This window comes from Arachis ipaensis, chromosome B03, assembly GCF_000816755.2.
Source record: "Arachis ipaensis cultivar K30076 chromosome B03, Araip1.1, whole genome shotgun sequence".
Classification (NCBI taxonomy): Eukaryota; Viridiplantae; Streptophyta; class Magnoliopsida; order Fabales; family Fabaceae; genus Arachis; species Arachis ipaensis.
In genome coordinates, this window is record NC_029787.2 from 118,513,826 (window position 1) to 118,525,166 (window position 11,341).

The following is an 11,341-nucleotide window of genomic DNA, read 5'->3' on the forward strand; positions in this document are numbered from 1 at the left end:
AGGTAATTGAGTTCCCTGTGGCGTTAAGGCTAGAATATTGACCATCATTCTCCGGTCCAGAAGATTCAACCTTGTCTGTGGTGTTTTGAGTAGGATCATCAGAGATTGAATTGCGTGAGCTTCACCTTCTTCCAGATTGAACTATCACGGCTGGTGTTTGGTTTGGATTAAAGGAGATTAATGACCACAACCCATGGCTTAATCACTTACAGCCTTGCCATTGAATAAATCACTCATTGTTAGAGTAGTCAGTAAGAAGTATTAATCCGGAAGAACAAGCATCTCCGAGGCCTTAACCGATTTCTTACTATTGTTTCTACGTCAATTCTTTATTGCTTTCGTTATTGTCTTGTTCGAATGTTAGAATTTCTATACATAGTCAATAATAAGTATGTCAAATTAGGGTTCACCAATTAATTTTGTTAGACTTCTAGCAATTTCTTGTTCAAATATTAGCATTTCTATACAATGTTAGCATATTGTATTTGAAAATTTAGTGAAATTTGGTATGTTGTATGTACTGAAGTGTGACCCTTCTCACTATGTGATCAGCCCCATCAACTGGATATTACAAATTTGTTTGCTGTAGTGGTTCAGGCTTGCCATGACAAGGTACAGTATGCTTATGATTTTTCTTAATCAAACTGTTTTTATTCATCTTTTCTTATTCTTTCTTTTTTTTCTCTTTTTTTTTCCAAATCAGAATTTGATTATTATGTAGTTTTATCATTTATTCTAGGTTGTTCCCTTATGTTCTTTTTTATCCTATCTATCTCACATGAGCTGTATCTGAATCCAAGTTCCTCCTAATGTTGTTGAGCCCTTGTTCAAGCAAATAGTAACTGAGTTTATACATGGTGGCTTTCGTCCTGATCTGATCCTTTAATAGTTTGCTTAATGTTTAATATTAGTAGATATTTTTATTTTCATGGTCCGGGCACTGAACTTTGATATTTTTATGAATCTCATTAATATTTTTATGAGCGTTGGCTTAACTAGTGGGAATCATATAGTGTTGGCTAATTGGCCTTGGGTTTAATTCCTACATGTGCTCCTTCATTTTTAGTTTCACATTAATAACTCCTTTAGCTGAATTGTTGCATACTTTGACCTTGGAATTGGAGAATGCCTCTTTACTCTTGAACTTCTATCCACTGTTGGTTCCTCCTTAATTCCTTTTGCTTTGCTAATTACTTCTGGTTTGTTCTTTTTAGTTTAATTTGTTTTGAACTTTCTTTCTATGCACTTTGAAATTGGTTTTGCTCGGTTTTTGTACCCAGTAATCTTTGCCTTGCAGCCCCCTTTCAAACGATGTCGTTCATTCGTTTGTATCTATCTTATGCTATTATGCCTTAGGATTCTTAAAATACTTTCTTTCTTTTTCATTAAACATTGCATGTGATTTTTATTCTCCAAATCAATTGGTTCATGGCATTAGTTATAACATAACAAAAGAACTGTGATCACATGATTTCTCAGTGCACACAAATATTACATTTACAATTTCTTGTATTGCTTATATTTAAACTTGTTTACTATTTGATATGCAGGTTCCTACAAAAGTAATCCACGGGCCACTAGTTGATGAGATTCATCAAGAGTTTAGCTCTTGGATTTACCAAGTCAGTGTCCTTTAAAACAATTTTGTGTTTATTGTCTTTTTTCTTTTTCAACATATAATGGTATGTCCTATTATTTTTAAAATATTTAAATGGGTTTCCTTTGTCCATAAGCATGTCATTTTCTTCCTATTTATTTGTTTCATTTATTTTTTGAAGGTTATTAGGCTTTACAAAGACGAAGACCATGCTAAAGTTGAATACACTATAAGTTGCATTCTTTGGAATAGTGAGAAGCCGCTTTTTTCATCATCCAAAATAGAATATTATGCCATTAATTGTCTAAGGTTATAAAACAAATTATTTTATGAAGGTTGGTCCAATTCCAACTAATGAGGGAGTTAGAAAAGAGGTGATCACACAAATAACAGCATGAGCGTCCTGCCAGATCTACTTGCCATCTCCTCTATGCTGTGCATGAACATCCTGCCAGCGTCGCTACTCGTGCTTCCATTCTTTTGCTCTACTCCTTCACTTCTGGTTTCCTCGTGCCACTTGGTTGAGAACTTGAGATTATCCCTTCTTTTAATGTGGTTTAGATTTCTTTCTCTATTATTTGATTCCAATTCCATCCCTTTTTTTATTTGGTTTTAATTTACTCTGTTGTTTTGTATTTGTTCTTGCCAAGAACAAAAGACGATAAAGCAAAATCCAATCCGCCAACAACATCGCCACGTCGCCCTGCACTTCCAATTTGTGGGTCTTTCTTGCTCACCATCACTGCACTGCTCCATCCTCTCTTCTTATCTGGTTTGTTCTTTGCTCCTTGTGACTCTATTTTTTATTTTTAATTTCGATTCCAATTTCAGTATTTTGATCATTTGTGATGATTATCACTTAAACAGTTTTAATATTAATTTTTACCTAATAATGCATTTAATTTGTGATAATTAATGACTTTTGATTTTTGTTTTTTATCGTTGTTTCATCCAAAAGTGCAAGCAAATTGACATGGCTAAAATTGGATCTTAGGATCAAGTTACATGGGTGCTACTTAACCTAAGGCTTCTTATTATTTTTGTTCCTTGCATAGTTAGCTTATTAGCTGAGATGTTTAACAGAATAGATCCTGATTACTTTTCAAATAAACTTCTTGACTTAGCTGTTTGGGAAGGTGCCAAGTTGTCTAATGTTCTCGAACTAGTTGGAATACCAAAGTTGACCAATAGTACTCAATTTGGTGAAAAACATGCTGAGTTTCTTAGTGTTGATAAGTGTAAGATAACCACCATGATGTGTATTTAAATTATACATCATGGATTACTTCTTGTTTTTAGTTTTATTCATGGATACAATTCTGTTGATTTCTTTTAATCTCCAAAAAACTATAGGAGAAGAAAGGAGGTCCTTACAAGGCATCAATTCCTCTCAGTCAGGCAACAAATCCTAAAGTAAAAAAAGTTGATTGATATTTTCAAATCCAGACCCTAATCTACTAGATAGAATAAATTTATGACATTTTCTAAGGAATACTATGGTATTAATAATGATTTCATTTTGGCAGTGTGCTATATGTTCTCTAGAAGATGTGAGCACACTAAAGCCTGGGAAGGTTAGTTTATATGATCGTGTACATGGGCTACTCATGCATGATCATGAATGTGCTTTTGTTGGTTCGATATGAAATGCACAAACATGGTTCTTTTCTTGATCCTCTTTTACATTGTCTGAATGTTTGAGTTTAATACTTGGCTATTACATTTAGGTAAAAAATAGTGGATATGCAAGATCAAGTGGTGGCAGAGACATTGAGAGAGTCGATGTTTCTGTTGATGGAGGAAAAAGCTGGATTGAATCCTCAAGATGTCAGAAAAGTGGTGTCCAATACATAGTCGATGTTTCTTTGGATGGACTTGGAGGGAAATAGAAATTAGGATATATGTGATATTTTATTTTTCAAAATATGTTTTGTTTAAGTTGACTATGCAGCATCTTTTATTAGCTAAATACTTTACTTTTTTGTGACTATTGAAATACTTTTTTATATTAAAATAAATATGTTAGTTTCTTACGCAATTAAATATTTATGAATTCTCGACATCAATGTAGACTTTTGGAGAAAATCAATCGGATTTTTAAAATAAAAATAATATTCCAAAAAAAATATCTCCATGTTAATAAAAGAAAACAAACTAAAATATTATATTAAAAAAAGGTAATCCTAGGAATAGCGGCGGTTTAAAACCGCGTAAATAAATTTTATAAAAAATCGCCTTAAAATGCCATCTCTGCGCCCTTATGCGCTGCAGATGTTATTCCGTTCGGCGGTTTAAATCGCCGCAAATAAACAAATTAACCGCCACTGATATCCGTTCGTCTTGTTACGCGTTGTATCTGTTTTTTGATAGACATACTCCCTGACCAAAGGCTTCCATTTCTCCCACATTTATAATCCCACCCTAAGTTGGATAATTATAATAATTGAAGTAATAATTAAGCGGGGTGAATCATTGTCATTGTCGCATTATTTTGGGAAAAAAAAAGACTTAAATCCTAGTAACTAATAAACATTACTTTGTTAGCATGATTACAGAATCACATACCATAGCTTCATATTAGGACATTGTGCGGGTGTGTGTGTTATTTCTTTTTGGGCTTTATACCCCTTTTGCCTTACCAAAATGATATTTTTCTCTGCTAGCTCTTTTATCTCTATTCTCTCTTGATTATTGGGCTATTTTCATCAATTTTGTTATGTCTTGGGCCTTTGTCTTATTCTCCAACTACTCAATATTTTATTATTCTGTTTCTTTTCTTTGACAATTTGAGCTTAATACATAACATAAACAATTATATCAGACATGGTCAATTATCAAGTTAAAATATATATTAAAATATAAAATACATATTAAAAATAAATTAAGTTTTATATATAAATGGACTAATTTTGATATGTACATAATATTTTTTGAAAAACAAAACAAAAGCATATAATTTTTCAAATTTGTATTATCACATTGTGATAAATCAGTTGGCTTGTATCATTTTCAATAACATTATGTTTGGATATGAGGAATTTGAAAGGAAAGAAAACATAAGGAAAGAAAATTGATGAAAAATTACCTTTTTCTTTATTTGGATTAGAAAGGAAATTGAGTAAAAAATAGAAAAGTAATTATGGAGTTCATGTAAATTTTTTTCTTTTCAAATTTTGAGTTACAGCAAAAGTAAAATTCTTAATTCACTGTCTCTAAAACTTGAAAACACACGTCTCTTCTCTTTTTCTGTTTTACTATTGTCCTCAACAGCTTTCTATCATCGTTCACAGTGTCACAGTTGCATCGTCATCATTGTGACAGCTCCACCTGATCTTCATCTGTGCATCCTCAATAAAGGTGAGTCCTTTTTCTGTTATTTTCGTAGTTTCTCTTAAAACAAAATGAAAAAATTATCATTGCACATAGTTGGTAAATTTCTTTTGTTTTTCAATTGAGATATTGTTTTGATTTTACATGCCATGGATGATTCTTATCTTTGTAGTGAAAAAATTAGCCTATTCTTCCTTCTCTGCTTTCAAATGAGTCCGTCATTCTTACCCAAAAATTCAAACATCTTTAAACTTGTGCTTCACTGCACCAATACATGTTTGGTCCAAAAAGAAAGAATTTTTAATTCAATTAGTCTTTAGTTAAGTGATTTTAGTAGCATGATACCACTGAATTTTGACCATAAATCAATGCATTAATTAATTTTAGGCTTTCTACCATAAGCATATTGATCCCATCCTCGTAAATCGATGGCATATCATTTTATTTTATTAAAAAAAAGCTTAATTTCAATTTGAAATTAATTTATGTGAAAAGAGTTTACATCTTTAAGATATATAAACTAATTTGTTGAGTACTCTTAGTTATCATATAATTTTAATTGTACAAGGTTATGTTTTTTAAATTAAATTCTTAAAAGTTTATATTTGAGTTGCAAAACCCTTTAACTGTACTAGTTTATATGAAAAATTGGAGCAAAAGTTGACTTATTACATAAGATACAAGCTTTGGTTTTGGTTATCTGTATAAAATGTTCTATTTATTTTGTAGCCAAGTTATATTATTATTGTAACTATTATTATTGTTGAAACTAAGTAAAAAAAAAAAGTGATGTTGTTGAAGAGTAAAATGAGATTACAAAAGCAAAAATCTTTGACTAAGTTAGAGAGAAATACATTATTATTAAATATGTTTTTACAGTCTCAGTTCAGTTTTTCAAGATATGTAGAACAGTTTTACTTCAGTTACAAATCCATCTACATAAACTAATTTTGAGTGCTCTGGTTATCACAAAAGTTTAGTTATATAAGGTTATATTTCTGAAATTGAATTCTTAAAAGTTCATATTTGAGTTGTAAAATCTTTTTACTGTATTAGTTTATACGAAAAAATTGAGTGAAAGTTAGCTTCTTTCATAATATGAAGGCTTTTTTTTCTGGTTATTTGTATGAAATGTTTTATGTATTTTGTAACCAAGTTTAATTATTATTGTAACTATTACTATGGTTGAAGTAAGTAGAACATAAGTGATGTTGTTGAATAGTAAAGTAAGACATTGACTATGTTATATTTTGAGGTTAGGAAAGCAAAAATCTTTGAATAAGCTAGAGAGAAATATATATACTATTATTACACAGATTTTTAATAAACTGATTTTTATATAAAAAAAATTATCGTTTTAGTTCAATTTTTTTAAGATATGTAGAACAATTTTATTTCATTTACAAATCCGTCTACATAAACTAATTTTCTGAGTACCCCTAGTTATCATATAAGTTTAGTTGTATAAAGTTATGTTTTTGAAATTGAATTCTTAAATGTTCATATTTGAGTTGCGAAACCCTTTGACTGTACTATCTTATATAAAGGCTTTGTTTTGTTATCTGTGTGAAATGTGAGACATTAACTAAGCTATATTTTGAGATTAGAAAAGCAAATCTTTGACTAAGCTAGAGAGAAATATGCCACTATTAAACATGTTTTTAATAAATTGGTTTTTATAAAAAACAAATTACAGTTTTAGTTCATTTTTTTAAATGTGTAGAATAATTTTATTGCAGTTATAAATATGTCTACATAAACTAATTTTTTGAGTACCTGTAATTATTATGTAATTTTAGTTGTACAATGTTATATTTTTTAAATTTTGTTCAAATTGGTGTAAATAATGTATCATGTGATTTATAGTTTATGTTTACTGTTTATGACCGTGAGTTTTGAAATCCAGTTTGGCATTAGGAATTGGAGATAAGTGCCTCAAAACAAGGTATTTTTACATTGCATAAGGTGAAACCAAAGTTTTATATAAAATTTTAGTTTCGTTTTTTTAAAATGAATGAATTATTATACTGTAACTAAAAAATATAACTTTCTAGTTGCTTTTATTATTGATGTGTCTACCCTAAACATTATATTTTCATAGATGGATAACGAAAATGTCGAATATACAAATGTCGAAGATAGAACGAATGATAGATACTAACTCGTGTCATGGAAGAGTTAGAAAATAGACAACATATCTATGTCACATCTCTTTCATGTGTTACAATGCATACGTTGTATACTTTAGAATTATTATAACAATTTAGGCTTAGGCAAATTCATGACGACAACTTAGAAAGGGAAATTAGGCACACTCAGTTAATGACACTGTTACTGAAGTCTGAAAAATGTCAAGATGTCATACGTATGGGCCCTGAAGCATTTAGACAGTTGTGTCAAAAGTTAAGAGGAACTAGTAGAGTAAAGGATTCAACTCGCTCTACGGCTGAAGAGCAAGTCACTAAATTTCTACATATTATAGGACATAATGTGAAAATTAGAACTATGTCTTTCTTCTTCCACCGCTCAGGGGAGACAACTAATCGCCACTTTCACAATGTTCTACGTGCTATTCCTTATGAAATACCTAATAATAGTCGATTATATTCGTTTTTTAAGGTACTAACTCTTTTAATTTACTTAGTGATATTTATGTAATTGTTAATGAAATAATTATAAAACTGTTATGTTAATTTATAAATATACATTCCAAAAAAGGATTGCATTGGAGTCTAGATGGAACTCATAGTCATGTGAAGTTACTAAAGTTGGAAGCCCCTCGTTTTGCAAAAGAAAAGATCACCCCACACAAAATGTTTTAGTTGCCTGTGGATTTGATATGAAATTTTCTTATGTGTTGTTTAGTTGGGAAAGAATTGCCTCTGACTCAAGAATATTGAAAGATGCTTTAAGTAGGGAATATCCACTTCGAATCCCCAAAGGTCTGTGATAATGTAATTTATGAAATCGTCTACATAAAGTTAAATTTATAGTCACAGTATGTTATACTTTAATTTGTGTATGCAACTGTTGTAGGAAAATTTTATCTAGGCGATGCTGGATTTATGCTAAAGCCTAGGATACTTACACCATATAGAGGTGTTCGGTATCATTTGAAAGATTATTCAGTATGTGAGCCATAAAATCCTAAAGAGCTATTCAACCACTAGCATTTTTCATTAAGAAATGTCATTGAAAGGTATTTCGGAGTTCTAAAAAAAAGATTCTCAATTATAGTTAGCGACACTGAACCTTATTATTCATTTGAAACTATGATAGACATTTTTTTGGCATATTGTATACTGTATAACTTTTTTATGGGTGTCGATGTTGATCAATCTATAATTGATGAAATTGACCGAGAATTGCTAAAAGAACGCAACATAGATAGATCACAATCAAATCAACAACGTGATGAGGAATATAGACATGCAGTATTGTCATAAGATAACATTGCCACTGAAATATGGAATGTATATCAAACATTATGAGTGTGTATATATATATATATATATATATATATATGAGTAGTGTAAAGAAAAATTATTTTTTTGTTTTACACTAATACAAGAAGAAAAACAAAAAATTGTGTGTAACCATAGAAAAATATTTTCTTCAATCATCATAATAATTAATATGCCTAAGACTAATTTAATGTAAATTTGACAACTCAATTTGAAAGGTATCGAACTTCCAAAGCTAAGGTTTAGAGGAATGAAAATAAGGGCACAAAACAGAAAAATCAGAGATATATGAGATAAAAAAATGAGTAAAAATTGTATTAAAATGAGAGTAGAGTTTGTGTTATATACATGAACTCACTAGTGATCACAAATTCTATTATACATTGACATACACTTTAATTAACTATTGTTCTTAGGTGGATTGATTGGGATATAACTTGTTCTTCGATGACTTTCTTCGAGACGGGTTATGCCTCGGCTTCTTGTGAACAAGGGGTGAATACCTGGAAAAGGTACTCCGACACTTAAGTCAGTATTTAAATAAGTTTATTCTCAAATACTTCTTAACTTACCTCCAAATGAATTCTTCTCTTTCTCTTATATTGAGAGTTGGTGATTCGTGATTGTCTGTTACCGAATTATAGTAACATATAGAAATCATAACGTTCTGATTTGTTGTTATGATTTTTTATGGCCAACCTATAACGTATATGTCGAGTTTTTCATAACCAATTTATAACAGTCATATCATAGCACTCAAGTTGAGACTGGTAATATTTTAATAAAGCAGATTGAGTTTTAAATGATAATGTATAACTCGGCATATACATTATAAGTGGAGTCCTACATCAAGATACTTTATTAAAATGTCCGAAAAAAGAAAATAAAAAAATTAATGAAAAGTTATTAATAAAGCAATGTGCATTGATTAGACACCTATTTGTATTTCTATAGTTACAGTCAGAATTGTTTGATTGGATTTTTTTAAGGGAATGTTATTTGTTAAATAATGCCAAATAAAGGAAATAAAACAACAGAAGCTAATCAAGCTTCTAAAGACAACTTAAGATGGTCTGATGATATGGATGATGTTCTGTTGAATGCGTTAGCAAAATAAGCATTGAAAGGTAATAGACATGATGGCTCATGGACAACTGAAGCATATGCTAATGTTGTGAAGACTTTGAGCAGAGCAATAGGCCAGCACATAACAAAGAACCACATCAAGATTAGAATGAAGACATTAAAAGATCATTTTGTTGAGGCATATGACTTGTTTCATCACTTAAGTGGATTTGTGTGGAATTCTGTTACTAAAAAGTTTGAAGCTAAAAAAGTGTGGCAAAACTTTATTAAGGTATCTTAAACTTTGCTTTTATTACTTATACTATTGATGAAGTTAGTCACAAAATAATTTCAGCATTTCTTTATGCAAGAGAAATCACATGCAAAAAAATGAAAAAAATTGCAAATTAAGTATTATGATACTTTGAAGGAGTTGTTCAGAGCTGATAAAACTACTGGTAAAAGGGCTGCTACTTCATGATAAAAGATTCAACAACTTGATAGAGATCCCATTGACTTGAATGACTCGTTTGAAAACATTAGTTTTCTGACATAGATATTAATATGGGACATGATACCCCTACATTTTCTGCTAATTTAGATTCACCAAGTGTTCCTCATAGTTAGCTAAATCAATTAGAAGGGACTTCAACTTCAAAAGGTACAAAGCGTAAGTGTCCTATGAATGATTTTTTGGAGGCACAATATGAGAAAGTTGCGTTGGGAATCACTACTATGGCCGATGCTGTAAAAGAGGGTAATTATTGTTCTAGCAAGCTACATGACGTGGTTCATAGGCAGGTTGAATTAGTGAGAGATAAGCTTCTGTGGCTGAGAGACAAGCTTCGGTTGCCGAAAAACAAATACCATTAATTAAAAGACAAGTTGCAATTGCTGAAAAATGTTAGCTATTATGCAACAAAGTAGGTCTCGCCTTTACAGCAAATAAGATATATGAGATATGTTGACTGAATTGGATTTGGTAGGTTCATATGCAATGTTATCAGTTTTTATGTGAAAATGAGCAAAAAAAGCGCTAATTTTTTGGAATCCCACTTGAAATGCGACTGGATGCTCTTTTTTATTTCATGACTGCTGCTGGTGCTCGTTTAGGAGATATGGTACTTCCGGAAAACATTCACCATTACAGGTATAATTTTTATATGCACTTAATTTCTGGTTAATTTGAGGTTATTATTTTTAACAATTGATTATGTGATTTTTATTGCCATAAAGTATGAGTATATCTTCATGTATTTGAACAAGATATCGTTCTCTGTTTTAACACATAGTTGCAAATCACTTTTTGTTAACACTTTGAGATTGATTGGTTGTTTGAATAGAAAAATATCGACAAAATAGTTTATTATGATCAACTCTGATCTTTGTGTTAATTTATATTTGTTGTATATGCTTGTGCAGGAATTATAATACTTGAAAATATTTGGAAACAACGAGTATACTGTTTAATACAAGTAGAAATCGATCATGTGTTAATATCTTTAACTAGGTAAAACTTTCTTTTTTGAATTAGATGTGTACAGATGACTCCAGCTATGTAGAATTGATTTTTTGGAAGTAGGCGTGTGATGATAACTCTAACTATGAAGAATTACTCTTTTTGAAACTAGTGTGTGGTGATAAAATAATACTCTCCTGGAGTTCTAGTCATTGTTACTTTTTTGGTATTTTGTTATATGTTTATAAAAATTGTATATGATTTTTTGTCGCATGTAGTAAGAAAGAAATGCTAGCCACTTCTAATGTTAATATTTTATAGTGTTTGTTTTGGTATGATAATAAATTCATACATATCGATACATTTAAAATATAGACAAATAATAATTAGCCATGTGAAATTTATTTTCCACATCAGCATATATTT

General features: G+C 30.3%; 1 protein-coding gene and 2 long non-coding RNA genes across 4 annotated transcripts in view; all 3 read left to right on the forward strand.

The window, feature by feature from the left end:
* LOC110269808 lies at nucleotides 415-1,831 on the forward strand. 2 transcript variants are annotated; one of them, XR_002358567.1, is made up of 3 exons: nucleotides 415-612; nucleotides 1,551-1,622; nucleotides 1,779-1,831. It is a non-coding gene; the product is annotated as an uncharacterized LOC110269808 (long non-coding RNA). The 2 variants fall into 2 exon arrangements; XR_002358566.1 differs by lacking the exon at nucleotides 415-612 and adding an exon at nucleotides 661-857.
* On the forward strand, nucleotides 2,612-3,478 carry LOC110269809. The gene is made up of 3 exons (XR_002358568.1): nucleotides 2,612-2,733; nucleotides 3,124-3,171; nucleotides 3,325-3,478. It is a non-coding gene; the product is annotated as an uncharacterized LOC110269809 (long non-coding RNA).
* LOC107634647 (sphingoid long-chain bases kinase 2, mitochondrial-like) overlaps nucleotides 7,042-11,341 on the forward strand; it is an 8,680-nt gene continuing 4,380 nt past the window's right edge. Inside the window, exons 1-2 of the mRNA XM_021117413.1 lie at nucleotides 7,042-7,091; nucleotides 7,195-7,384. Of these exons, the coding sequence (XP_020973072.1) occupies nucleotides 7,042-7,091; nucleotides 7,195-7,384 (240 nt within the window). The remainder of the gene's footprint in view (nucleotides 7,092-7,194; nucleotides 7,385-11,341) is intronic.